General features: G+C 36.3%; 4 protein-coding genes and 2 pseudogenes across 11 annotated transcripts; 2 read left to right on the top strand and 4 right to left on the bottom strand.

The window, feature by feature from the left end:
* Positions 1–641: 641 nt before the first annotated feature.
* Positions 642–2,665, bottom strand: LOC104770714 (putative protein phosphatase 2C 2). The gene is made up of 4 exons (XM_087504929.1): positions 2,367–2,665; positions 1,639–2,072; positions 1,094–1,435; positions 642–1,012 (listed from the first exon to the last, which is right to left on the bottom strand). The coding sequence occupies exons 3-4, from the start codon at positions 1,322–1,324 to the stop codon at positions 752–754; spliced, it is 492 nt and encodes a 163-aa protein (XP_087361055.1). The 5' UTR covers positions 1,325–1,435; positions 1,639–2,072; positions 2,367–2,665; the 3' UTR covers positions 642–751.
* Positions 2,666–3,727: 1,062 nt separating this feature from the next.
* Positions 3,728–5,193, top strand: LOC104770713 (putative carboxylesterase 18 pseudogene; annotated as a pseudogene). Its single transcript, XR_015593716.1, has one exon. The product of XR_015593716.1 is annotated as a putative carboxylesterase 18 pseudogene (transcript).
* A 2,542-nt stretch (positions 5,194–7,735) lies between these two features.
* On the top strand, positions 7,736–10,261 carry LOC104770712 (uncharacterized). 2 transcript variants are annotated; one of them, XM_010495170.3, is made up of 5 exons: positions 7,736–7,967; positions 8,192–9,057; positions 9,302–9,711; positions 9,826–9,895; positions 9,971–10,261. In XM_010495170.3, the coding sequence occupies exons 2-5, from the start codon at positions 8,303–8,305 to the stop codon at positions 10,032–10,034; spliced, it is 1,299 nt and encodes a 432-aa protein (XP_010493472.2). In that variant the 5' UTR covers positions 7,736–7,967; positions 8,192–8,302; the 3' UTR covers positions 10,035–10,261. The 2 variants fall into 2 exon arrangements, with proteins under 2 accessions (XP_010493472.2, XP_010493473.2); XM_010495171.3 differs by having other exon boundaries at positions 7,769–7,975.
* A 288-nt stretch (positions 10,262–10,549) lies between these two features.
* On the bottom strand, positions 10,550–11,466 carry LOC104772493 (agamous-like MADS-box protein AGL53 pseudogene; annotated as a pseudogene).
* A 3,639-nt stretch (positions 11,467–15,105) lies between these two features.
* On the bottom strand, positions 15,106–22,605 carry LOC104770711 (uncharacterized). 6 transcript variants are annotated; one of them, XR_015592852.1, is made up of 21 exons: positions 22,007–22,598; positions 21,663–21,725; positions 21,182–21,477; positions 20,966–21,065; positions 20,811–20,888; positions 20,217–20,276; positions 20,013–20,117; positions 19,622–19,732; positions 19,024–19,065; positions 18,766–18,879; positions 18,549–18,688; positions 17,425–17,688; positions 17,234–17,355; positions 17,106–17,148; positions 16,908–16,999; positions 16,565–16,613; positions 16,277–16,347; positions 16,079–16,192; positions 15,869–15,969; positions 15,463–15,508; positions 15,106–15,283 (listed from the first exon to the last, which is right to left on the bottom strand). XR_015592852.1 is itself a non-coding variant. In XM_010495169.2 (21 exons), exons 1-21 carry the CDS (start codon positions 22,163–22,165, stop codon positions 15,233–15,235), a joined length of 2,196 nt encoding a protein of 731 aa, XP_010493471.2. In that variant the 5' UTR covers positions 22,166–22,605; the 3' UTR covers positions 15,106–15,232. The 6 variants fall into 6 exon arrangements, 1 of the variants encoding a protein (XP_010493471.2); XR_015592850.1 differs by having other exon boundaries at positions 16,848–16,917; positions 17,425–17,663; positions 22,007–22,594; XM_010495169.2 differs by having other exon boundaries at positions 17,425–17,663; positions 22,007–22,605.
* A 103-nt stretch (positions 22,606–22,708) lies between these two features.
* Positions 22,709–26,557, bottom strand: LOC104770710 (uncharacterized protein At5g08430). Its single transcript, XM_010495167.2, has 8 exons — positions 26,205–26,557; positions 25,409–26,024; positions 25,040–25,149; positions 24,689–24,748; positions 24,450–24,500; positions 24,189–24,259; positions 23,562–24,076; positions 22,709–23,274 (listed from the first exon to the last, which is right to left on the bottom strand). The coding sequence occupies exons 2-8, from the start codon at positions 26,007–26,009 to the stop codon at positions 22,871–22,873; spliced, it is 1,812 nt and encodes a 603-aa protein (XP_010493469.1). The 5' UTR covers positions 26,010–26,024; positions 26,205–26,557; the 3' UTR covers positions 22,709–22,870.
* Positions 26,558–26,884: the final 327 nt, after the last annotated feature.

Here is a 26,884-nt window from a genome sequence, read left to right as displayed (position 1 = left end):
TTTTATGATATAAAATTAGCCAATTATGCCCTTAATTGTTTTTTCAGATAAATTTTGTTGATTTTTTGTCCCCTGAAATTAAGAAAACATCAATTAATCGGTTTTTGGGACTTCATCGAGTGGGCCTAAATTGTTGTTTTGGGTTTTGACAAAGTAAGGGAAATTGATCGATTGGAAACCAATTAAGGTTAAAAATTTTTCCCAAAAGGGCTAATCGAATGTCGATTGTTTGCCTAATTATAGAGATCATTTAAACATATCGATATCACAAACTAAATACAAATATAACAAAGTTTCATGAACATTTTTAGTGTTATGTCGCTACAAATGCATTATCAGCCATAATAGAATTTCCAACCAAATCAAGAATGCTTAGATGGTAAAATGATTAACCCCGACAATGAATATCCATTCACTAATCCAAGTTACATATTTTTCTAAAACCTCATATGTTATTTTCAGATGTTAATTTTGTGATGCAATCTCAGCTTGTCTTCTAAAAAAACATACTTCTGCCAATGTTTTGGGTTTAAAATATTTGATAAAATTGATGAAATTTCCCAAGCTGTTTTTATATTTTACTTTTTTATCATGTTATAGAATTGTAACTTTAGTAATATGTTTTCTGAGATATGTTACACAAATCACATGTCACTTTTTCTAAGTGATTACATATCATTTTTTCTATATTTTGTGATTTGACCAAACTTAATCTCTGTGTATACTTTATCAAACTATATTTTGGCACACACTACTGAAACAATAGCTTTTGTTTCTGATCGGTTCCTATGCAAAATGGTCTAGCTATATCTACTGCCTCCTGATTACTAACGTTGTCCCATAGACCGTCTGATGCTAAGATCAAGAACTCGTGTTGGGGATTGATCCGTAGAACCTTTGTCTCTGGTTCAGATATTATCCATTGGTTGAGATGAGCCTCTCCTATTCCTCTAGATACTGCTAAAGATCCTTGGATTCTCCAAACACTTTTGAATGTATCCACATAACCGCCCTGCAGCATTATCGTATTCAGAACCATGTAATCCTGAATTAAAAAAAAGCAAACAGTAACTATTTTTGCAAGAATTCTTACCGAGCTCTCAATTCTGTTACGTTCATCTTCTCTCAAAGGACGATGATCAGAAGTCATAGCCTCAGCGTGCCCTCCAACACTCAAAACAGCACGGCAGTCCACGAGATTCCCATCGTTGATCAGAGCCGTGACACAGCAAGAGCCGCCCTTAGCATCTTTCTCCCTAAGAAACTCAGAATCAGTCGCTAGGTAATCGCGTCTTACAGCTTCTTTAATCTTTGAATCGTTCATCCCACCAAGGCACCAACAATCTCATCTAGAATTAATGTTACTACACAAGTTGTTAGCCGCAAACTCCGCCGCTTTTGATCCTCCGTGGCCATCATAGATTCCGAATATTGCCTGAATTTAGAATATTTTTAGTGATTTTGTAAGTAAATATATATGATCTACCTATTCAAGAACTACTCATACAATTCTAGAACCAAACTTCACAAAGCTCATCACTGGCTCACACACCATAATGAAACCTTAAGTTATATAACTCTTCAAATCACATAATGAGTAAAGAAACTCGAAACTACAGAAGCAAATTGAAGTATTACCTGTTTGGGATCACCTCGAAGATTGGTGATGGCAGAGAAACGATCCTCAAAAGCTTCTCTTCTTCCTCTCTTGCAATAAACAGAGTACTCATCACCTTCCCTCTCCACCTCTCTGCTCTCCTCCCTCAGCGTCTCTGTAGTCACCGACGCCTCAGCAGATATAGGAGCTGCAGTACCAACCGGTATATCAAGCCTCATCGGACGTTTCCTCTTCAGAACGCCTCAGGGAACAGAGTCTGTTCCAAACCCTGATTTAGGCGGCAGTTTCAGGAGACGGAGGCAGAATGGAGATGTGGGAGGCGCAGAGGAAAGAGAAGGAGAAAAAGCTGGAGGATTGAGATGGGATAGAGATAGAGTTAGGGTTTCGTGTGCCGGAGGTTTGTTGCAGAAAAGTGACGATGACGGAGAGAACACCGGCGAGTTGCAAACGGCAACTGCAAATGACATCGTTTGTAAAAGAAAACTTTTTAGGTAAGTTTGATTGTGTCTATGAGTCGTGTTTTGCGTTTTCTGTTAAGTGTCGACGAGAGAGAAAGATACTATATATATACAAAGACGAGTCTCAAGTCTCCGTGGCCGTTGTTGTTTGCTTCTTCCAGCCTTCCAGGTCAAACGTTACCACTCTCATCTCCTTGTTTTTGACTTTTCAAATCATGGATCCAAACAGAGATCGATGATTTTTGTGCCAAAAGAATAAAACAAAAAAATAATAAAGCAAAGTGGAACACCTAAACCCTTGCGCTACTTCTCCTTCACTTATGATCGATTGATTGATTTTGCTGGAACGTACTGGAACTTGATAACAGAGTTATTTGCCTCTAACCACGTCTCGGGTGAGAATTGGGAACTGTCTCCCAAAGACGAAGAAGCTAGAAAGAGAGTACAATCTCACACAAAGACATAAAGGTAAAACTCTAACTCTCTTTGCTCCTTTTAACTCTAGGCGGTTCTTTTCTAACTTCTCTCTCAATATTTCTCTGTTTCTCCTTCAAAGTGATATCTCTCTTAATAAATTTTGGGCTATTAATATAGCCGTTACAAAGGCTGTGTGAAGTTAAACGCCATGGATCGAGAGTTACGGAGGAGAGGAATGTGTGAAGGTGGAGCGTTCTTGACAGCATGTGGAGAAGCGTTATTAGGTGTTTAATCTATAAGCTAAAGAAATAGTTTGGGTCCAGAGACGTTGGCCAGATTGTGATATAAAATTATGTGGAAAAGTTTGTTTTTGAATGAATGTTTAGTGGGCTAATAATTATCTCTTAGACCCAAAAAGACTAAAGAAGAAATGCTGACGTGGCAGCACCAGGAATGAGTAAAAGGTAACTTTATATATATAGATGAGTTTTAAACATAATTGTATAAAACCAAGTTTTTTTGTTTTGACAACCAAACTCTTCATCACCTAGTGCATTGGTTCCTTATTTGAATGTTGATGCATCATACAACACTATATGGCTTATATGTTACTAGTAACGTAGTCATGGTATGTTAAGTGAAAATCATCCTTGAAAACGTATAAGCTTGTAGCAAAATCAGATTCCTTATAAAACAAACGCATATATGTTCTTGAATCTTGATCCACCGACGAGGTAGTAATCAATACATATATGATATTTCCCTACCTTGGCTTTTGTCTGATAGAGAGCCCCGAGTTTTTACCAAATTATCATCACTTTACAAATTTATTTACCCATGTGATGTCCAGTGCTGAATTTAACATAGAATTGAATGAGATTGAAAATCAGTTGATGATGCAAGTGTCTGACGTTTAGAAATTACTTTGCCACCCCCCTCTTCACGATGTACATTGATTACGTCTACTGTTCTTATGAATTACTCTATCGCTGTTGCCCATGTGAAAAATGACTTCATCAACACTATAGAACAATAAAATATTTGATATATATTTCACCTTACGTCTACATGTTACCTTAAAAAAAAAAAAATAAGAGACTGCGCCATATCAATGGAGCCAAGCCAATTATTTCTTCAAAATAAGCAGCTGCATACGAATCAATCGGTATTCGTATGATACGATTTGACCTCATCAGACTCATTTGAGATTCCCCTACTCTTGTGAGTTCTGATCTTGCAAGAAGTGGATATGCCATTTGAGTATTTTTGACCACTTAATACAAATCTATAATTTCCATTACTCAGTTATTCTAACCATAAATGTCACCAAAAAAACAAACCAAAAAAATACAGCTGGCAAAATACTCTAAAGCATATATATATATAACAGCTTCTAAAAATGTTGCACTATACTTTCTCCAAATCCATCCGTTAATTAATATCTTCACGGAGGAGAAGAAAAAACAAAAAAAATGGCGACAGAATCATCACAACCAAACCAGAAACTAACGATTCCGTTAAAAACAAGAATCGCTCTCACCGTCATCTCAACCTTCACCGATAACGCTCAACGTCCCGACGGAACTATCAACCGCCGTTTCCTCCGCCTCTTCGATTTCCGTGCTCCTCCCAATCCTAAACCCATCAACTCCGTCTCCACCTCCGATTTCGTCGTTGATCCCTCCCGCGACCTCTGGTTCCGGTTATTCACACCGCACGTCTCCGGCGACAAAATCCCCGTCGTTGTCTTCTTCCACGGCGGCGGTTTCGCTTTCCTCAGCCCTAACGCTTACCCTTACGATAATGTATGCCGGCGATTCGCTAGAAAACTGCCGGTTTACGTCGTCTCCGTCAATTACCGTCTCGCTCCGGAGCATCGTTATCCAGCTCAGTACGACGACGGCTTCGACGTTCTCAAGTACCTCGATGAGAATCGCGGCAACATCCTCCCGGCGAACGCTGATCTGTCTAGATGCTTCTTCGCCGGAGACAGCGCCGGCGGAAACATCGCGCACAACGTCGCCGTCCGAGTTTGCAGGGGGAATTTCACCGCCGTGAAACTGATCGGACTGATCTCGATCCAACCGTTCTTCGGCGGAGAAAAGAGGACTGAAGCGGAGAAACAACTCGTCGACGCTCCTTTGGTATCGTCAAATCGAGCAGATTGGTGCTGGAAAGCGATGTTACCGGAAGGAGTAAACCGGGATCACGAAGCGGTTAACGTAGGAGGACCAAACGCAGTGGATATATCGGATCTGGAGTACCCGGAGACGATGGTGGTTGTGGCTGGGTTTGATCCGTTAAAGGATTGGCAGAGAAGCTACTACGAGTGGTTAAAGTTATCCGGGAAACGAGCAACGTTAATCGAGTATCCAAACATGTTCCACGCGTTTTATATCTTTCCTGAGTTACCGGAGTCGGGCCAGTTAATTATGCGGATTAAGGATTTTGTTGCTGAGCGCGTCGCTTCACTCTAAAGCTGCTTAATTAATCACCCTATTAGCTCAATTAATTAAATAAAATAAATGTATTAAGCTATGCTTATGCTTTATATTCTATTTAGTGTTTGGCCTATGTATGATTTATCTGTGTTTACATCATGTTATTGTGTTGTTCTGTGAACTTGTTCTACGTGCGGGTTTTGTACTTGTAGTTGTAGTACACAACGTTTCAAGGAAAAGAAAAATCATTATGAGACAATATATCTTTTAAATTGTAAACTTAATGAACGACACAAAGGCTTCTATCGTTCTTGTCACGGTTGTTACTTAATACTATATATGGCCATATGGGTAGAACAGTAGAATAGAAATTAGAAACAATGGAATTGATTGTTTTGTACGGTGATGAGATTCGAGAACACCGGTAGGTGAGTCCATGCCCTCACTTAAAGAAAAGATAAGTTGTTGAGGTTAGTTTGGTGAAGAGTGCCACAATTTAATGCATTTTTCTAGCAGAGAAGTTAACTCCCAGTACGGCTCTTCGTTAATGTCGATGCTAAGTGTATTGTAAAAGACTCTTGTTGAGTTTTGTAATCAAAGTAGTAAATTGTTTCGATCCGTTGAACTATTTAGGGTGTTGAGTCACTACAAAAAAAAGGTTGTATTACATCAGTTATTTTATATATTTGCATCATGTATAATTGATGCAAATAAGTTTTACATCATTTATAAAAGTGATTTATGATTTGATGATGCAAATATTTTGTGTCAAGTTTTACAATATTCAAGAGATATATTCCTTTTTTTGTTTTAAACTGCATCAATTTAAATTACAAGTTTTATTTGTTAATTATTATGCATGTTGGTTTTATTAGCGTCAAATTTCTTAACTGATACAAATCTAGAGTAAATAACATCAGTTCGTTTAATCGATATAAACAAGTAAATAGCTATATCAGTTTTTATAATTGATGTGAATTCATATAATTAACATCACTTTTTATTGATGTAAATTTGTATCAATTATTTTAAGTAATGTTAGTATAATTTATAAATTATATCAATTGTTTAAGTGATGTAAAATTATATTTTGTATCAATATTTTAAAGTGATGCAAATTAATATAAATTTATATCAATTATTCTGAATTGATGTAAATCAGATTACTGATGGCATCAGTTATTTGTATTGATGTTAAATTTTATTTTTTTGTATCATTCATAAAAAAATAATTCAAATTTAAATCATTTATTTATTTGACACAAATTAAATGATGCAACTTGCTCTTTTTTATATACTAGTATATAACATTTACATCGAGACATATTTCCATTTTGTAAAATGTATATATATTCATCACCGTTCTCATTTCTTGATTGTTTGCTTGAGTTTGTGTATTTTCCGTTTATATTTATTGTGTGCTTAGCTTGTTAAAAATAGTAACTTACAAATTTAAACATTTTAAAACAAGATTTCTTTTGTAAATGGTTAATGTAAACAACACTAAACCCAAACGGAAGGAAACCCTTTTTTTCTTTGCGCTTGACGTGTACGTTTCCTACATAATTCATGTTTGAAATGAAAACTTTTAGTATTACATCAATGATCAAACATTACATTTTTCAACCAATTTAAACAATTAGGTTTGAAATCGATATTATTGAAAGTTGAAAACGTAGCTCGTGTCTTTTCACACCTTCTTTTCACACCTTATTGAAAGTTGAAACCTTCGTTGAAGTGCGTTATGCGAGGACATTAAATGATTTGTTTAAGTGAAAATGTAATTCTTTGTTTAAGTACTCATTGGACCGTCCGTCTCTTGTCGACAAGATGATATTTATCCGTGTGTGTTTTAGTAGTGGTGTGAGAGCAGACTTATTAGGTGCACTGTTCCTTTCTTGGAGATACTGACAATTACTTTCTAAATTTAAAAGTCGGCCTGACTGAATACGGATAAAAATGCTATAGCCACGTACGTGTCCAATATGACAAAAATATTATGGTTACATTCTCTAATATCATTATTATAATTCCACGTTTGTGAGTTAATCAATTGTTTTTGTTTGTTCATGATTCTATTTTCAGTTTTTTTTTTTCTTTTATTCACTTAACTTTGTTTTTCCCTTCTTTTTTTTTTTTTTTAATATAAACAGATTTTGTATTAATATTCTCGTTTGATATAATTTTACATATGTGTTGGAGTCAGAAACAACAATTGAGAAAGAAAAATTAAGAAACAGGATCTGGACAGACTTTCGGTGCAAATCGACAAGAACAATGAAGAACTGCGAATTGGACCTTTTATATTGATTTCGTGTATTGAGTTGCTAGAAAAATTACATGCCCCCGAATCCTTTACATTAATCCGATATTTAAACTTCATTCTCCGCCAGATTTCTCCTAAACGTCCTCCTGTAATCTTGCCCTCGATCTCGACTCGTCAATCCCAACTTTTCCTCCAGGTTGACTCCGTCCTTTGGCTCGGGTTCCTCTTCATGGGCCTTTGTCAGGCCCATTTGTCCTGTTCGCGCTTGCGTCTTAGTGGACCTATCGGGTGGGCTTCTGATCGACGAAACCCAACACCAACAATATGTAATGTAACTATTCTTGTTGAATGGTAAAAATAATTTGTATACAAATACAAGAACGTTTGTAAGAACGTGGAAGGACAATTTTACAGTGCACTGATTTTTTAGGTCGGGTTTGTAATTATCGTGGCTTATGTAACGCTAGTATAAAATAAAAGACTTCGTTCTGATTTAAGTTCGGACTAATATGGGCCGTAAAGGCCCACTAGGGCTAAGTTTAAATGTCAACAATGTTGACGACAAGGAAAAAGAGGTCAAAATTTCAAAAAAAAACTCGAGAAAGGTCAAATTTCGCAATTAAATGCAAATCTGCAGCGTCGTCTCTCTCTCTCCTCCATCCGCCGGCAAAATTTATCGCTTCCCTTCTCCGTCAATCTTTATCACCGGCTCGTCTAATACCCTCCGACCATATTCAAACCTCAACTGCTCCAATCATTGGCCTTAGGTTAGTCGGTTAGTCCACCCTCTTCGGCCGCTTTAGCTTCTAAAAAGTCATGTCCTTTTCCAAATTTTGGGGGATTTTGATTTTTTTCTTTCCCGGACCAGTGCTTTTGTCTTCTGTTGAATTACAGAACTGTGTAGGGTTTGTCTTGTCTAGGTTTAATTTAAATGTAGACTAGTTGTATTGTTCATTGAGAAATTGTTTTGCGTTTTGGTTTGTTTCTGCAGTTCCTGAGTCACCCTTATGTACCTCAAAAGGCTGAAACTTTGAAGTATAATATTGTTACTGTGATGGGGAATGAGATATGATCAAACGCTGAGAGCTAGTTTGATACAAAGATGTCATGGATGAAAGGTAAATCATCTGGTTGGACTGCGTTTGATCTCAAGCAGAGACAGAAGCAAGGTCTAGAAATCGAAGTCGAGGATGATCCATTCCCGCCTGTTTCGACTAGTGTTAATACATCTCTTCTAGATGTTAGAGGAAAGTACAGAAGAAATCATGAACCTTCTGAAAAGTCTTTTTCCTCTGTGCTCTTACCTTCTTCGAGATTTCCGGCATTGACAGAGAATAAGGATTGCGGAAACCAAGAAAGCGTTGGAGGAGTTAGAAGCAAACCTGGCAGTTTGATTCTGCCGGTAAACAGTCATGATTCAGCCTTGATGAAGTTAAAGGAAATGAACAGCTGGGCAGATGAGAGCTTGATAAGGGATGTATTGTTATCCACTGAAGATAATTTTGACATGGCTTTAGAATTTTTGGAAGGGATGGTTCCTGCTGGTAACAATAAGGAAGCTGAGGTGCCAGCTTCAATCAATAACAAAAGTTCTGGATGTAGAACACTTGGAATAAGTGTTACAGGTTCGGTGAAGATGACTGTTAGGTCCACTTTTGAAGATGCTGGCAAGTATGATCTGCAAGAGAGTGATGGAAGGTCGTTATCGGTGAATGCATCTGACAGTCAACGGTTTTCTGAAGATATTTCTGAACTAGATAGTATCATTCAGCGGCTTCAGTTCCTTCCTATAGAGCCTGAATGGGAAGAAGATGATCTCTACTTGAATCATCGAAAGGATGCACTCAAAATGATGAGGTACACAAAGGCGTGTATCCTTTTTATATTGAGTTGTTTATTGTGTCCATACTCCATAGTCTGTTTATATTAATTGTGTCGACCGAATCCAGAGTTCATATTTTGAGCTTAAATTCCAAACTATATGCATAAATTTCAAGCGACAACTAGTCGGTTTCTCATATCAACCCTGTCTTATTTTCAGAGCTGAATATGTAATTATCATCAGCTATTGAGAAATTTCCCCTTCTTTTCTTTTAAACAGATCAGCCTCAAACCATTCAAGAGCTGCCCAAAATGCTTTTCAGAGGTATGATCATGCATCTGCCAAGCAGCACTCAGAAAAAGCAAGAGAGGATTGGTTAACAGCTGAGAGGCTAAATGCTGAGGCAGCCAAAAAAATAATAGGTACAACAAATAAGGACAACGACATATGGAAGTTGGACCTGCATGGACTCCACGCAACAGAAGCTGTTCAAGCGTTACAAGAACGTTTGCAAGAGATAGAAGGTCAATTCACAGTGAACCGTTCGGTATCACCAAATAGAGGTAGGCCAAAGAATGCAGTCCTGCGATCTGCATCACAAGAGCCTGTTGGTAGATTAAATGTGGAAGGCCGCGACAGTCAAAAAACTTCTTCTAGGCAACAAAGAAACTCATTGCAGGTTGTAACAGGTATGTCAAATTTTGTTTATGTAGCATCAAGTGAACTGATGTTTCCCTTGTTTAGATATAATAGAAGCTTCACACATAGATCTGTGATAGTAATGTTCTATGTCCTTTAATTAGGTATTGGTAAACACAGCCGGGGACATGCTTCCCTTCCTCAGGCTGTGAAGACATTCTTTGAAGATAACAGGTGAAACAAACTCTCTTTTTTATCTCTTCCAATTCGATATTTCTAACAACTGAAGAATGGAATGTTGCTTTACAGGTACAGGTTTGATGAGACAAGACCAGGAGTTATCACAGTGTGGCCTAAATTCCGACACAGATGAATGTATGATTGATTTCGGTTTTAGGAATATACTTGTGTTACTTCATTCTTGTTGTATCATATCTCCTAAGACTTATCATTCTTCTTTGTAACATAGTCCATGTGGCCAAGGGTTTAGTGTACTCGAACAGGTCACGAAAATAGAATGTAATGCATATTTGTAGTGAGATCAAATGTAAACTTAAGTGGGATTATCATTTTATATAAACAAAGATTGACTATTATTCATATGAACGAATTGTTTCACAAGTCCTTATCTCTTAACTGTTTTGCAGCTGAAAAAAGCCAGAGCCTGCACCAAATCAGTCACTGTCTCTCTGATTTTTGTTTTGTAGAGATTGTAACGAAAGTGATAAAATAGATCATTCACAGAAACAAGGTTCAATTTACTCAATTTAGTTTACTTGTCTGCATCAGTTATAGACGTTTAACATTCAATGTGATCTATTGCATAAAAACCCTTAATATAGTAATTTGATCAAACTCAAATTTAAGACTCAGACTCAGAAAAAAAAAAAGAGTAGAAGACTATGTTAGAAACTTGAGAGAAAAATAGTACATTCATACTTGGCAAAACATACAATTCAAAGGATGATAACAAACAAAAATTGTCGACTTCTAACAAAACCCTAAATATAACTAAATCGAGACTTTTTGCTAAAAGAGTTAAAACTCATAATGTAACTTCGTCGATGGGTCAAAGGTAGAAACAGAGGAGTCAGGGAGTTGACAGAAGCTACCATTGTCATGGTTATAGAGAAAGAATGAAACTTTTCTCTGATGTTGTTGAGTCGATGAAGGCGTCGATAGGTATTGCTCTGTTTTTGACGCACCACCGCTCATCAATGTTGTGAAGAAGCCAGCGGAAGACACCAGAGGGTTCTGATCGGGTTGTTCTGTCTGGTTCTGTAACACCCGAAGATGCTGATCTTGTAACACCCGTATATTACTCTCTAACGAAGCCTCCATCTCCAAAAGTTTCTCAGAGAATCTCTTGTCATTGATATCTAAAGATGTCTTCTTGTCTTTGAGGCCGGTCTTCTTATTCAGAAACTGAGAAAGGTTTGTGCTTTTCTTGCGTCTCTCGCTATCGTTGAGTTTGCTGTATCTCTCTGCCATGTCTCGAACCTTGGATTGATCTTCCGGCCATGTCCCGACGAGTTCTCCGTCACGGTTGTAGTATATAACACAGACATCGACATCACAAAGGATCGAAAGCTCGGATGCTTTCTTATACATGGTCTTTTCTCTCAAAGCAAAATTTGTTGTCTTAGGTTGTTTCTTGAAACTTTTTCGGTTTCTCACCGACAACAATGATCTCCTTGTTTTGTCCTTGGTCGACATTGCAGAAGAAGAAGCTTTGTTTACAGAGAGAAAAAAATAGAAAAGAAGAAGCTTTAGTTGCTTGGCAGAGAGAAAATAAAGAAGGACGATCTTTGAGAATTACTAGGGTAAAAGACAACACGGTTCTGGGTTATATTATATAGAATTTGAGAATTAGGGTAAACACACAACTTCAGAGGGTTATTTATTTATGTAGAAAATTCGATTTCCATATTTCTCTTCATTAAATGATATAATGATATACGCGTTTTGTTGTCACAATGCAATCTGGATTGGATTCGATTTCCATTATTCTAAAGTCAAACTAACCGTTGTAGTATTTATATATATCAGTAGTGTATCTATATAATCAATCTCACAATCACTAAGTACTTAGTATTAGATCCTAATTAACTTTTGTCAGGCTCATCAAACTCAAATCATTCTTACGGTCTTTGAAAGAAACTTAACTTCTACTTACCCGGTAATGCTAATCCTTCACATGCATGTAGAAATTTTCTTTAGAATAAACTTTAACTCTTTCAACATGCAAAGCTATCTATGAACTCTTTTATGTCAAAAAAAAAGGACAGAAGCATATAAGGCATAAGTCTTACTGTAGTAGAAGCTGAGAACTTTTCCGCAATTGTGAGACCATTACTACTACACTGGATGCTGTAACCTTCTCTCTCAATAGATAACGTAGCTGCTTACCATATATCCAGGTAACCATTCTGTTCAAAGCCACATGCATGTGAAGGATTAAAACCAGAGAATACTACATAGCCAAAAATATATTTGAGTTGAAATGGCAAATGTTACTTATACCGCAAGGGAAACATTGTATGAAGCATGACCAGTATAAAAGGTCTTCTCTATATTGCTCTGCATCACTGGATCTGTGTTTAGTTGAATCTGATTCTTAATTTCTTTAAGAGAACTTTCAATTAGTTTATCATTTAAAACAAAATTAAAATTTTTGTCCTTATATTTATTGAAACTGTGCATAATAAATTTCTTAAGCAGTTATTTTTATCATGTTTGTAATATTGAATAAAATATTGGTTTTCTTTTTGTCATTGACTTGCTTCATAATTTTAGTTGATTTAATTTTTTTTCTTTTAGTTCAGCCTAACCTTTTTCTTAGTTCATCCTAATTTTTCTTTATATGATAAAATAGATCATCCACAAAAACAAGGTTCAATTTACTCAATTAGTTTACTTGTCTGCATCAATTATGGACATTTAACATTCAATGTCTATTGCATAAAAACCCTTAATATGCAGTTAGTTTGATCAAACTCAAATTTACGACTCAGAAAAGAAAAGAAAAAAAGTAGAATAAGCCAAAAACTATGTTAGCAACTTGAGAGAAAAAATACATTCTTACTTGGCAAATAAATCTAACAAACCCTAAATCTATCTAAATCGGCCACAAGAAGAGACTGCTAACAGAGTTAAACTCATAATCTAATATTCATAATCATATACATAATAGAAATTAATAAATTGTTGACCTAGTCAAAGACCTAATTCAGTTGTAAGAAGAGATCATCATTGGATCTGCAAAAGACGACAGAGTCTGATTCCACTCGGCAAACTGATCAAAGTGGACAAGTGGTGGGGTTTGTGTCTGCATCAGAGGAGGAAACACCATGGGAAGATCAAAGTTGTTAAAAGAACTTTCAATTAGCTATGTGTTTAGTAGAATCTGATTCTTAATTTCTTTAAAAGAACTTTCATTTAGTTTATCATTTTTAGAAGAAAAAAAATTAAATTTTTTGTCCTTATATTTATTGAAACTGTTAAATTTTCTCAATGCATAATAAATTTGTTAAGGGAAAAATGCCAAAAAAAACCCGAAGTTATTTTTATTTGGACGTTTAATACCCAATGGTTTTGGATTGGAATAAAAATACATCAAATAATAAAAACGTGTCATTTAAAATCCAAAATAATAATCATTGTTATTTTCATACCCACGATTTTTCAACAAAATCAAAATTCCTATTTTACCCCGGTTATCTAATTAATTATTATTTTTTAATATTAGTTTTTTTGGTTTTCTGTAAACCATATTAAACCGATAGTAAATCCCGGTTATCTATTTATTTTTGTCTTTCTTCCTCCTCTCTCTCAAAATTTTGATATCTAAGGAGAAAAAACAGAGATCTGCCTTTACACTAGTAATCATTTGAACCCAATATCTCAAGTTTCAATTTTAACAATAAGAGAAAATGCAAACAAAAATTAAGCTTTGTAATCTTCTTAGCAATGCGGTGGTTGTGCGGTGGTCGACGGTGGTTTCGCTACCCAGCTTGAGATTCACGGCGCCGCTATTAATGACCCTTTATGGAGTGTTATTTCTCTCACCAAGAATCTGAACTCTATCAGAAACATTAGATTTGCATATGGGAATAGTTCTTCACGATTCATGATCACGCGCCGGTCGGTTACTAATGCAAATTTGTGCGTCGATCGCTCAATTCCTCGCATGGGTTTCATTACTTGTACTATTACCGACGGTGGGCTCTTCTTCTTCTTCGAAATCTCTCCTCAATTGTCAACCTTTATTAGGTCAACAGCTTGTAAACCCTAGTCGCCGCCACGTTGATCTCCTCAGAGCTATGTCTTCCGTCAATGATCTCATTTCCGACGACAAGCTTTGGGTCCTTTCTTCCTCCAAAGATGTATCTCCACCCATCTATGTCTTTCTACAGTGCCGCGAAGATCTTTATGTTTCCCATTGTCGCCGTTGCTTCAACGAAAGCAGAGTGGAGCTCGAGAGAAAATGTTCCGGTTCGGCTGGTCGAGTCTACAGTGATGAATGCTTCTTACGGTTTGATGATCGAGATTTCTCTGAGGAATTATCCAAGAAAAGCTTAAATGATTACGCAGATCTCTGTTCTTTTTCCCCTTAGATATCGAAATTTTGAGAGAGGAGGAAGAAAGACAAAAATAAATAGATAACCGGGATTTACTACCGGTTTAATATGGTTTATAGAAAACCAAAAAAAATAATATTAAAAAATAATAATTAATTACATAACCAGGGTAAAATGGGAATTTTGATTTTGTTGAAAAATCGTGGGTATGAAAATAACAACGATTATTATTTTGGATTTTAAATGACACGTTTTTATTATTTGGTGTATTTTTATTCCAATCCAAAACTATTGGGTATTAAACGTCCAAATAAAAATAACTTCGGGTTTTTTTTAGCATTTTTCCCAATTTGTTAAGCAGTTATTTTTATCATGTTGTAATATTGATATATTTTTTCAAATAAAATATTGGTTTTCTTTTTGTCATTGACTTGCTTCATAATTTTAGTTGATTTAATTTTATTTTTGTAGTTCAGCCTAACGATTTTTTTAGTTTATCCTAATTTTTCTTTATATGATTGAGTAAATATAATATATATGAAATGAGTTAAACATTTTCATTTGTGGTTGAATAAAAAGTAAAATGAAAAGTAACATCTATGAAGGTGGAAGAGTAGCCTAAACAACAACACATTATTAAAAAAAACACAATAATAATTTTAAAGTGGAAGAGTATGAAGCAATATATTGTTTCTATTAATAGCTTAAAAAAAATAACCATATTAAAAATGACATAAGCAATCGAGTTTGCTTGCAATCGAGTTTCCTTGTAACATACTCCATGTGGCCAATTGTTTAAAATGTAATGCGACTGCATAGCAGTGACATTTGTTGTGAGATCAAAATGTAACTTAAGTGGGATTATTTTATATAAACAAATATTCATTTTCCTCATGAATAAATTGTGTCACAAAGGCCTTATAACTAACTAATTGATTTGCAGCTAACAAAAGAGCCAGAGAGCCAAAAAAAATTGTTATATACAATCTCATCACTTGTTAAACAAAAATACTCTCTTTTTTCCCTTCTTCCTCAGCAGAGCCTGCAACGAATATAAGCAGACCCGAGTCAGCAATTGCTTCTCTATAAACGAAGCTTGAAGTCTTTGTATTATTGTATCTACATTTATTATCTCTGATTTTATGAAAGCTGCAATTTTTGTCTTCTAGAGATTGTAAAGAAAGTGATAAAATGAATACAATGCTTTTGAAAATACATTACCCTCTTGATAAATAATCTCAGGGTGAGTACTATTTCATCTCTTGAGCTGCCAAAAACATAACAGAAGATTAAAAGGTTATAGTGTAGTATTCAACATACATATAGCAAACAAGTGTGATATATATCACCTACTCTTTAAGTGTCTAATCCTACTGAGATACATAGATTTAGTAAAGGATCATAGGACCAAGCATATGCTGATTGATCCGGATCAAGTTTCTGACAAGCTCACTAACCAATTGACCAAGCTGAGATGCATATGCTGATTGATACAAATGGGCGTTTAAACACACTAAGTACTCATAACCTAATTAAATTTTGTCAGGCTCCTGAGGAGCCGCTCCTCAAACTCGAAGCATTCTTATGGTCTATGTCCATCTTTGAAAGAAAGCGAAATTTTACTTACCCGATAAGGTCTGTCGATCCATTATCTGTTCGTAAGGAATACTCACTACCATCAGAACCAATGATAACAAATTCTGCAGGTTGCCCGAACGGAATTGTTACCTAGAGAGGTATCACAAGAAGGATTCTAATATTAGTTCAAAGTTCGAAACCTTCCCCATTCATATTAAACCGCTCAAAAAGACAGGAGCAAATAAGGCATAAGTCTTACAGCAGTAGAAGCTGAGAACTTTTCTGCAACTATAAGATCGTTATTACACTTGATGCTGTAACCTTCTCTCTTGATAGATAACGTAGCTGCTTCCCGTATATCCAGGAAACCAGTCTGTTCAAAGCCATATGTAAATAATCCAAGAAAAGCCAGAGAATAATAGCCAAAATATGTGAGTTGAAAAGGCAAATGTTATACCGCAAGGAAAACATTGTATGAAGCATGGCCAGTATGAAGTGTCTTCTCTATATTGCTCTGCATCTCTGGAACTGTGAAAATGAAAAGAGGATTACTGTTACTAAATATTATTAAGTTCTCGAAGAATGCTTCAGATTTAAGCGAACCACTATATCTTACACAACCAACCAGAAACAGCTCAGCGAGCATAAAAGACTTAACATCTTAATATCAAGATGTAAACTGACAAGTAGCCTGCTTTTATAGGAACTCAAGCGGATAATTCTCAAAGTAAATGGATAAACTTACGGCAAGTGATCTTGCAATTATCATTGGCAAAAACCTTCACAAGCTCCCCCTGAAATCAGAAAGTAGCAAATGAATATTGCAAACCACATGAAAAAAACTTTTAAAAAAAAGTCAGCAGTAAACAACAGTGTAAGCACATCTAACTAACATAAGTCTTAAATCATATATTTACTTTCAGTCCAACGGAAAAATCTTTCCCCCAACAGTATTTTAGCATTAAATTCATCCCACAAAACAAAATACTGAGGAAACTAAAATCCAGATAAAGAAGATTCCAGTATACCACAATCCTAATCTTCGCTATCCACAGGAAAGAAACACTCATTCATTCAATCGTATTAACCTTTCGGTTCCTGTCATCCAAAGGCTGAACTTCAATAGCAAGATATAAATCAACATCATCGGCAGTAACAAGGTAATTTGGTTGCTTTGCTCCTGCATTAGAAATTCGTTAACGACTAAATTCTTATATCCATATGAGAAACAAAAGAGAACGAACAACTTCGAGGATAAAGATATGGTAAGCAGGAGGGGAATGTACCATCAATATAATTCACAGATCCATCTTCTAGATGACATACCCACTGCAAATTAAAGAAGAGAAGAAGATAGATTAGATGCAATTCAACATAAATAAGAAAGCGATTCTGTTTTCTGTCTAATACGCACCTCAAAATTACAACTTGTTGTTCCATTAATGGAGTAACCACAAGCTTGAAGCTCATGTCCAGGATAAGGTTCTCCTGAAATTTGGAGATCCTCTATAGCTGGTAGCGGGTCATCATCCCCAGCTGTCAACAGTGGTTCAAATATTGAGACAAGTGAAATAACATAATGAGAATAGTATTATTAATCATTACCCTCAGAAAAGGAGGAAGAAGGTTCTTCAAGAACGGGGGACAAAAGAGGAGAATTTGAGGAGCTTGGATCATCAAACGCAGACACATATGCTGAATTATGGGCATCGTCCACCACTGTCTTGCTGATAGGCTCACGAAATTGGACATGCTTAGGTGGAATTTCATCTGCTTGCTTCAGACCAGGAGATTCTTCCATACTCGTACCTGGTTGCACATGCATCTCAAATGCTGCCGACTGACTGGTACACATGAAGGGCCATCAAACTATGATCAACATTGCAGAAAATTATCCACCAATAACTAAAGTGCATAGAACCAGGAGAGCACGACCAAGTTGTAATTTAACAATACTTATAAAGGTAAAAACAGAAAATAAAAGGACCAAGTTAAATGATATGCCACCTTATGAGAGATCAATAAATAAGACACATAAAGAAGAACAGAACCTTATTAGGCCTATGACTAATCTGATACTTTTGAAAGCTGAAATCATCATATCGCCTAGAGCGAACACGAAGTTAGAAAATGTAAGCATAGGAAAAAGCCGATGAACACTCAAAGTGCAGAAGAGGGATACCAACTATAGGCTTAGAACTAGGAATTTTCTGAGTCAGCAGGAAAGACTCAAGCCTCAAGAGTCTATGCTAAATTAAATCATATAACTTGTCAGCATGTTGTACAAGTCAAGAACCAATAATCGTTGTCAAGAGTCATAGCCAACTAAATCAAATAACGTGTTAGCGTGTTTTACCAGTCAAGAGAAACCAGTCAGAGTCAAGAGTCACAGCCAAATTAAATTTAATAACATGTAAGAAAACTTTAAGAGTCAAGAGTCAATGATAAACAAAGAGGCAAGATGTCACAGACTTGTTCCTACCTAACGTGAAATGTGGTCACCTCGCGGTACCCAACCCTAAGAAAGAGAAAGACCAACCCTCAAAACGAGAAAGAAGCTAAATGTTTTGCTGATAACTCCTTGGGTGACTTTATATGTGAAAGATCCCCACTGCAATAGATGTATACAATGCTCTAGCAACTACATGTGTAGACTTCATAAAATATAGAGTGGGTGCACTTAGTTTGCATATAGTTTGGAATAGTAATCTTTGCAGGGATAAACTCACCTGTTAACAAGAGGTGAAAACGTACTAGACTCATCAAAGTGGTAATTCCTCACAGCTGAGCTACTTGGCTCATCTTGATGCTGGCGCTCCAAATTCCAGTCTACGGCTGTGTGATCATGGGAATACAAGGAATCCTTTGTCTGGTGGAAACACAAGAAGTAATTTAAGATTTAATTCACTCAAGCTTATGATATAACACTAAAGAATAAGAACGTACAGAGTGGGTTAACGCTACACCAGCTGAGCGTAGTGGAGCCAAAGGGGAATTATTTGAGTAGTTCACATCTGACTGCCAAGGTGCTAATTGATATTCTGACTCCTTCAACTTTCTCTAATACAAGAAAAGATCAGACACAAGCATCTATCGTAGGTCAGTAAGCAATACAGCGGATTCAATGCCAGGAATAAACTGCCGTCAAAAATGAAGCAGACACTGACATTTAACACCAGATAAGCCCATACCCGGATAACATACCTCAGTAAGAAGAAGCTTTTCTTGTAGATGCTTAAACAGAACCTGAATAAAAAAGACAATAGCTATAAAACGAAGCAGGGTATAATATATAATCAGTCAATTAACTTCCTATCCAAGTTCTATGATTTATGGTTTCCATGAATCCACATAAATTCTAGGTTTCACAGACAAGATAACAAGTGCTTGTGCTTCCTTATCCATGAAGCTCAAAGTTATGTCAATCGAGCTCCGTTAATCATCGATATAGGATACTCCATAAATTAACTGAAAGAGACTTTAAGTCATGGTCACTTGCATAGGAAACTAAAAACGATGCACAGTTTTAAAATATGCCGCTGAGAGGCAATATTCTTTACATTATATTGTAGTTCCTGAATTTCAAGGGATGTGAATTTGAAACATTTCCAGGGAAGATGATGTACCCCACTATTGAAGTCAAGTCTAATACAATGCAACAAAATCTCTCAAACTAGTAGGCTACCGTATGCAAGTAAAAAATTACAACTGAATGACAAAGCAAGAAAGGTAAGATTCCAACACAAGTTATAACAAAGGATAAAAGATAGCAAGAGACAGCACTTTAGATTTCGGATCTGACCTTCACATTGCTAACAATAGCCTGAGCATCAGAAACCTGTGGTTGCAGAGAATACTCCGATAAAAGAGGTAACAAGTATGATACAAATGCAGATCTCTCTTGCTGTGTAGCCTGGAAAGATTCGAAAAAGGCATATTGGCTTCGGTTGAAAATTAACCAGATTTTGCGTAGAAGTGTATACCAATTGCACTACGTTGTTATCAAAAATTATGATGAGAGTGAGGTGGGAGAGACAAATCCTAGTCTGAAAAACTGAACCATGAACATTTGGTAACAAGTTGATGGAAACTGAGGATAACTTATGGTTACCAAAGAAAAAAGAAATGAGGAATTTAGGCGTATGCCAGAAGACAACTATTGCCGTAATTCCACATACACAAGACGATAGTACCTGTAAGGCATATGTTAAGCGTATATTTTCCTCAATTATCTCTTGTCTATAAGAGAGAGCTTTTGATGAAGCATCAACAAGATCTTGTTGCTGTTGATCAAATGCCTGGTTACAGCAGCAAGAATCTTTAAGCTTCCAAACAATTAAATTAAATACAAGATGAAAACAGATAAGTAAATAAAAAAAGAAAAAGGAAAGGCCAACCAGACGCATGTAGGCAATTCGCTTTTCCAGAACATATTTTTCATTGCGAATTTGGGCTTCCTAAAAAATACATAAAATGTTTGTAAGCTGATTTAGCATAAAATTAACAAAGAATGCAAGGGATGAACCAACAGCAAGCATAAAAGGCTACAGGTTTTATTATGTCCTTTTACTCTTATGGTTGTCTGGGTTTTATTTGTGGTTGAGCTGATTGCTTAGGGTTTTGCTCTTCTTTTGTGCCCTTTCGAAGAGAACATAAAAATCACTTAAGAAATAATCTTTGGTTTGGATCAATATGAGTTTGCCGCTTCTCCTATGAAACGGAGTAGGATACTTGCAGGTCTCTCTAAGTAGCAGCAAATCTATCTTTTCCCATGAATATCCTACTTTGTTTATGACAAACTTTTATTGATCCAAACCACAGATGATTTTCATTTCTTGTTCTGTTCACTTATAAAGGGCAAAAAACTAGAGAAAACCATAAGCAACAAATGAAACCTGACTCAATCACAAATAAATCCCAAGGAACCACAAAAGTAAGTAACATAAATTCCCAATAATGACTCGAAATCTCCCTTGTCGAACAGGACTCACCTTAACGGAACAGTCAGTAAGATATTTACTCAACTGCGAAATTTCTTGTTCCTGCTCCTGGACCTTGTGAATGAGGTCCTGAATAAGTACATAGTTAAGTTAAAACTTTTTTATTTACACCAAGGAAACCAAGACGTAGTTAGATTGATGGAGACCTGCTTCCATGCATTGCCTGAATTATTTACTCCATCACCTGGCACAGATCCATGAGCAGACGAGTTGATGTCTACTGTATGCTCTCCTTCTAACCGCATTCTAGCAGATATCAGATCTCGAGAATTATACACTTTTAGACAGTGGAAATTCGTCTATACCATAAGATTTACAAGTAAATTTAGCACCCGGCAGAGTGGTAGTTTTAGTTTCAGTACCTCATAGGAGATAATGAAGAATCAAGTTGAGAGGGACCAGCACCATTTATAGCTTCTCTGACAATGCCATTAACGAAATTTCCCTCAGAGAGCTTTTCAAAACGATTACTCAGATTAGCTTCTTCGCCATTACCATTCACATGTGGGTGAACAACCAGCATGCCTGATGAATCAGTATCCGAAGTCTTAATCACACTCTGCTTCCAGTCAACTGGTTGGTCAACTAGAGGGGACACAAGGGCAGTATTTGAGTGATCTCCAAGATTAGATGTTTGGGGAAAGGAATCATCTGATTTCTAGATGGAGAACAAAAAACAAGATTACTATGTAAATCACAAATTCACCAATGATTAAAAAGGTAAGCATTATTACAACTAAACAAGGATCCTCACTAATTGCGAAAATACAGATATCTGACTGCAAGTCATCACATAGACCGAAGAGATACTCTCTTTTCCATTTAACTAGATAAATTACTTACATATTTAGCCAGCTCCAGAGCACTTCTCTCAAGTTCAGCTTTTAAACGGCTATTCTCCTCCACCTGCTTAGAGTAAAAAAAAAAAAAAAAAAACACAATCTTAGATTGCCAAATTACTTCAATGACAAACAAAAACCATCGTCTTGCGGTGGCAAATGCTAAAGAGACCAAGAGACGACGAATCCTACACTCAAGATACTTATTTATCCCTTAGGCATTAGCCAGAATCCACAGCTATTTCTCTTTCCCAATACATAAGTTTCGAAATGGACGGATTTGAGCAAGTACATCCCCACAAATTGAAACAATATCAGAAAAAAAAGACACAAAAGAGAGAACCAGACCTGCTCCTTGATGGTGGTTTCTGCTGCTTCAACAGCTTTGATAACCTGAAACAAGTTGTCGTTCTTAAACTCATTCTCAAGCGAGCGAGAAGAATCATCTTCAAGTCCCAAACCAGAAAATTTCTCGGTCAATCTCTCCTCATGGCCATTCTCCATCATCAGCTGCTCACTCGGAAGCTGACTAAATCCCAATCGAATCCCAAAGAAGTCTAATTTCCGCTCTTTTGTTCTTTCTAATTCTCATGATCTCATCTGAGCGGCGTTTAAAGCAATCGAATCTCACGGATGAAACAGGAACTAACCCCAAAAAGGTAGGAAATTTCTGAGAATGAAATTGAAAAATTGAGCGTGTTGATTTTAGAAGAAATGATAATGATTGCGAGAGCAAATGATAAGGAACCAATTGCGCAATCACACGACAACACGAAAAGCCCAGTAAATAAAAATTGGTTTTTTTAATTGAAATGAGAAGAAAGTTTCCTCCTTTGTCTTCGTCGTCGTCTTCTTCAAGCAATCTCTCTCCCTTTTATTATCTCTCTCTCTCTATCAGTTTTTTAATTCTGGGACTGGTAAGTAAAGTGTTGTGCTGACCTCTGGGTTTTATATATATACATTGCACTATTTATTTATTTGTTACCTACTAAAACTAATACTATTTGCAACAAGCATTATGATTTTCAAATAATTTAAGGAATCTAACAATTTTAAGGGGAGACTAGTTTTTATAACAAAAGTCAGAATCTGTGCATCATGTACACGAAGTTCTGAAACAACTGTATTTAGATTAAATAAACAAGTTTTGTCAGTTAAGAAACTGCACACTTTCTAAACTGAGAGGATTCTGAGCTTTCACAAGTTCTTTAATTAGGTTTTGATGTACGGCAGGAGTTTGGTCAGTAACACTGCACTCTCTCCTTTCCTCCATTCTTTGAAATCTGGAACGTCAATAAAGTACTCTTCCTCGTTCCACCTTTTGAGTGCTGTGAGAGAAAATGGTCCATGTGTTTTTCCTTTGGGGAATTCATAGAACCACATCACCTTCTTTGGATCATAGTTCTGGTAAGCTCGACTGTCTTTGTCATCATCCTCATCATCATCATCGCTTAATTCGATAATCTCTATGGGGTTTGATTGAGCTTGAGGTTGGTTAGAGAGATCAATCACAGGAATACTTGACTGTTGATGAGTGACTTCAGTGATACAGTCCTTGTTCTGTGTGATGTCATATGCTGGGGGCTCGAATACATCTTCATGGAGATCTTTGTTACCTAGAATTCACACAAACAAAAATACAGATCCCTGTAACTCCTTGGATACCATCTAGTTAACTATTAAGAACAAACAAGTCGGGAGGAAATGGTTCAATCCAGCCAACAGAACAATACAAGAATAAAAACCAGATGATGTTCAATTAATCTAATTAGTGTAAAGACACATTCATCTTGTTAAGTAGTTCAATCTGAACACGTTTGGACAAAGGCAAGGACGAGCATGATCATTAATCCAGCCAATTTAAGTCTTCTCGATGAATTGAAGTTACAAAGGATGGACGCACCTGCAGAGGCAGTGCATGTTGGTTGGTCTTCTCCATTACCGAGCTTCGAACCTTCTAAAGTTTTCTGGATAGTAGAATCTGGTGAATCACTTAGTTGTTTTTCTTCGTCACTTTGATCAGCCTCAATGAAGGCATCAGGGTATGGTACGCTGAAGTCATTTTCTATCTTCTCATCATCAATTACATACTCAGGATCAAGTTCTTCGACAACAACTTCAGGAACTTCATGGAACAACCTCAACTGTTCTTCCGAATTCTTAAGAAGCTCCAAATTTTCTAGAGTTTTCTTGACACTAGAAGCTGGTGAATCACTCAGTTGTTGTTTTCCGTCACTTTGATGAACCTCGGGGGAAGCCTCAGGATTTGGTACAATGAGGTCATTTTCAATATTCCTATCATCATCTACTTTCTCAGGTTCAACTTCTTCTGCAACAACTTCAGGAACTTCACACAATAGCCTCGACTGTTCTTCCGGATTCTCAAGAAGCTCTCTTTTGTCCAGATACTGGGACAGCGTATAGCTAAGAAGTCAAGGAAAATATATAGAAAGAGTCTCGCTCTCACTTCCCCAATAGTAATTCTTCAATTATAAGTATATAAAAATGATTATGATTATGAAAAGGATATTCTCTTCGCCATCCCTTTTCATTAGCCTGATTAATAAGCCTTTGTAACAATACAAGCTCTCTTGCAAGCCACTAAAAGACACCCACCAAAAGTTGAGAGTTAGTTATGGAAATACAATTTGACATAACAACCGAGAATTGATTGATCATCTTCTGAGCTATCTTGATTGTCACTTTCAATTGTGAGATAAATAAGAGACGCGGTAATGAATGGGGAAAATATTTAATATCATGTCAAATAGAGAGTAAATTAGCAACATACATGTTTTGTCACATCTTCATGCAAACTTCGAGCCTTTTCTTCCACATCCGCCTGTCCATGGTTAAAGTGGATTTTGATTATAGAACTTAATATAAAACAGAAGCAATATAATAAACAAAATGAGGAGCAATGCAAGAGTTAAATGTCGACCAATACAAATATTTACTAGAGAGAGCTCTAAAGACAACAAGGCTGCAAAATAAGGTACCATTAGCTACTAAATAGAAAAAGAAACTTACAACTGTAAGTCTCTTAGCAAAGCCATTTTTTATTCTCTGATGAAGTTCTTCACATTCCTCCTGCAAAAGTTAAAGTAAAGCTATTATAAAATCATAAATAGGAAGCACTATCTGTCAAGTAAAATCTGACTAGCCATTATTTAAACAAGATAGATTGCATAAGATAGTACGTCTTCACATAACTACAAAATTAGATCAGTCCATATACAGCCACTAGTCAATACACAGGGCTACCTGAGGACTTATGGTCTGAAACACACAAACACTCACACTATTTCGACTAACTTTCTGCCTAACATTGTCAATGATAAGAAGGACAAAAGTAGAACAGGCATAGTTCTGAGAATTTACCTGAGAAAAATCATCATCTGATAGGGAAGAGACAAAAACATCTTCTAGATAATAGGAATAATTTGTAACCTGAAGAAGATTACCATCAATCGGATTTCCCTCCATCACACCTACTTAACAGGAAATCAAAAAACGAGAGAGAACTTAACCTCCTACAACAGACCAAATATATATGATGAACCTGACAATCTAAGAGATGAGATTAGTGATAAAAAAGTTAAAAGTAAGTCACAAATGAATAGGACTCAATCTCAGGCAAATCTAAGAAGTTACAGAACTTTTGAGTTGTTGGAGTGAAACTACAGTATGTTGATGTTTGACTTGTCCAACTAGGCTATGTACAGGTACCAGGGTTGAGATGAAAATTACCTGTCACGTAAACAAGCTGACAGGGTTTCTTGATCCTCACAAAAGTCCCCACAACTTTACTCTCAAAAGTTTCAGGAGTCTTTGCTAGTTCCTGAAGTAAACTCTTTCTCAAATACAAAAGCTTCACATTATCGCTCACTATTGCAGCAAAAGTGCCTTTAGGCTTTTGCACAACCTGCTTCGCCCGTTTAGCCACCTTATCTGATGGAGACAATCTCTGTTTTTCTTGTTTATCATCCTCTGGAGTGTATAGAAAATCAAAGAATGACTCGTCCTCCTGATTCTCTGCATAATGCTTCTCTACCAAATCAGGGACTTTGACTATATTGATCTTCGTAGTCCCAAAAAGCGAACGCAACTTGTCATCGCAAGCTACGGTCTTTCTCTTCTTCTTAGAAGGAGTTTCACGGTTTCTCTCCCGGATATAGCTCATCACAATCGTTGTAACTTCATTCTCAGGTATCTTGTTTGTGGTATCTCTACCAAGTGACTGAAGAAACTCAATGAGATTTTTCGAACCCCAACAATCAAATTCCAAACTTTTAGGTTTTCTAAACCTCTTTCTACTCGAACTTTTCACTTTTTCATTGGAGTCCTCCATTCTCTAAGCTATACCCTGTGATGTTTCAACCCAAAAAGACAAAAAAGGTCAAAGCTTTTTCGATCAACATTCCATAGAAACATTAACCTAGAAGAAGCAAAGCATTACGACGAAACTTCCATTAAGCAAGATTATTAGTTTCGAAAATCGATTGAGAAGGAGAGAATACACTTTACAGAGAAGAAAATGCAAAACCTTGATGACGGGTATATGAAACGGCACAAATGAATAAAGACGGAAACTTTAGGATTGTAACTGTGAGAATCGTTGAATCGGTGACAACCCTCGAGAAGGAATTTGACGGGAAAGCTCAAAGCTCCGGTAGAATGTATGATCCGGAAGGAGTCGCAGCAGAGAGAATCACACACTCGAGAGCAACTCACCGCTAGAGACGAAGGAGACACTGTTTTATTATTCGACCCTCTTTTCTTTTTTCTTCTCTATGACTATAATCCGATTTTGTTGTGTGCATTCATTTTATTTTATTTTTTTGTCGGGTCACGCAGCCCTTACCCGATCCGAATCATCAGAACATTCTAGATAGCACTAGGATTTTAGAAACTTCACTATTTGCTGATGAAGTCATTTTATTTCAAGAGTACATTAGGTCTGGGCGTTAGGATTTTGGATCGGATTAGGTTCAAACGTTTTCGCATTTGGATGGTTCGGATAGAGAATTAGTTAGGCCACATTCTTAATATAGTATTAGATAAAATTAGGACTTTAGAAACTACACTAGTTTTGATCAAAAAAAAAAAAAAAAAAACTACACTAGTATTTGTTGATGAAATCAATTTATTTCATGAGTACATTTAGGTCTGGGAGTTCAAATTTTAGATCAGGTTCGGTTCAGATTTGTTCGAATTTGGATAATT

The sequence above is a fragment of the Camelina sativa genome, chromosome 20, assembly GCF_030686135.1.
Source record: "Camelina sativa cultivar CO46 ecotype springtype chromosome 20, ASM3068613v1".
NCBI classification, from domain to species: domain Eukaryota; kingdom Viridiplantae; phylum Streptophyta; class Magnoliopsida; order Brassicales; family Brassicaceae; genus Camelina; species Camelina sativa.
This window is presented reverse-complemented; position numbering and strand designations above follow the sequence as displayed.

Excerpts from the sequence above, each read along its gene's own strand:
- LOC104770714 (XM_087504929.1), bottom strand. The coding sequence starts at position 1,324 with ATGAACGATTCAAAGATTAAAGAAGCTGTAAGACGCGATTACCTAGCG. Across the intron at positions 1,013-1,093 it reads GTAACAGAATTGAGAGCTCG|GGCGGTTATGTGGATACATT; the intron begins GTAAGAATTCTT and ends ATAATGCTGCAG.
- LOC104770712 (XM_010495170.3), top strand. The coding sequence starts at position 8,303 with ATGTCATGGATGAAAGGTAAATCATCTGGTTGGACTGCGTTTGATCTC. Across the intron at positions 9,058-9,301 it reads GATGCACTCAAAATGATGAG|ATCAGCCTCAAACCATTCAA; the intron begins GTACACAAAGGC and ends TCTTTTAAACAG. Across the intron at positions 9,896-9,970 it reads ACATTCTTTGAAGATAACAG|GTACAGGTTTGATGAGACAA; the intron begins GTGAAACAAACT and ends GTTGCTTTACAG.
- LOC104770711 (XM_010495169.2), bottom strand. The coding sequence starts at position 22,165 with ATGATGGAGAATGGCCATGAGGAGAGATTGACCGAGAAATTTTCTGGT. Across the intron at positions 20,118-20,216 it reads GAATTGCCTACATGCGTCTG|GCATTTGATCAACAGCAACA; the intron begins GTTGGCCTTTCC and ends TGCTGTAACCAG. Across the intron at positions 17,149-17,233 it reads CAACAAGTTGTAATTTTGAG|TGGGTATGTCATCTAGAAGA; the intron begins GTGCGTATTAGA and ends TTTAATTTGCAG.
- LOC104770710 (XM_010495167.2), bottom strand. The coding sequence starts at position 26,009 with ATGGAGGACTCCAATGAAAAAGTGAAAAGTTCGAGTAGAAAGAGGTTT. Across the intron at positions 24,260-24,449 it reads ATGAAGATGTGACAAAACAT|TGGCTTGCAAGAGAGCTTGT; the intron begins GTATGTTGCTAA and ends GGTGTCTTTTAG. Across the intron at positions 24,077-24,188 it reads GAAAAGGGATGGCGAAGAGA|GCTGTCCCAGTATCTGGACA; the intron begins ATATCCTTTTCA and ends TCTTAGCTATAC.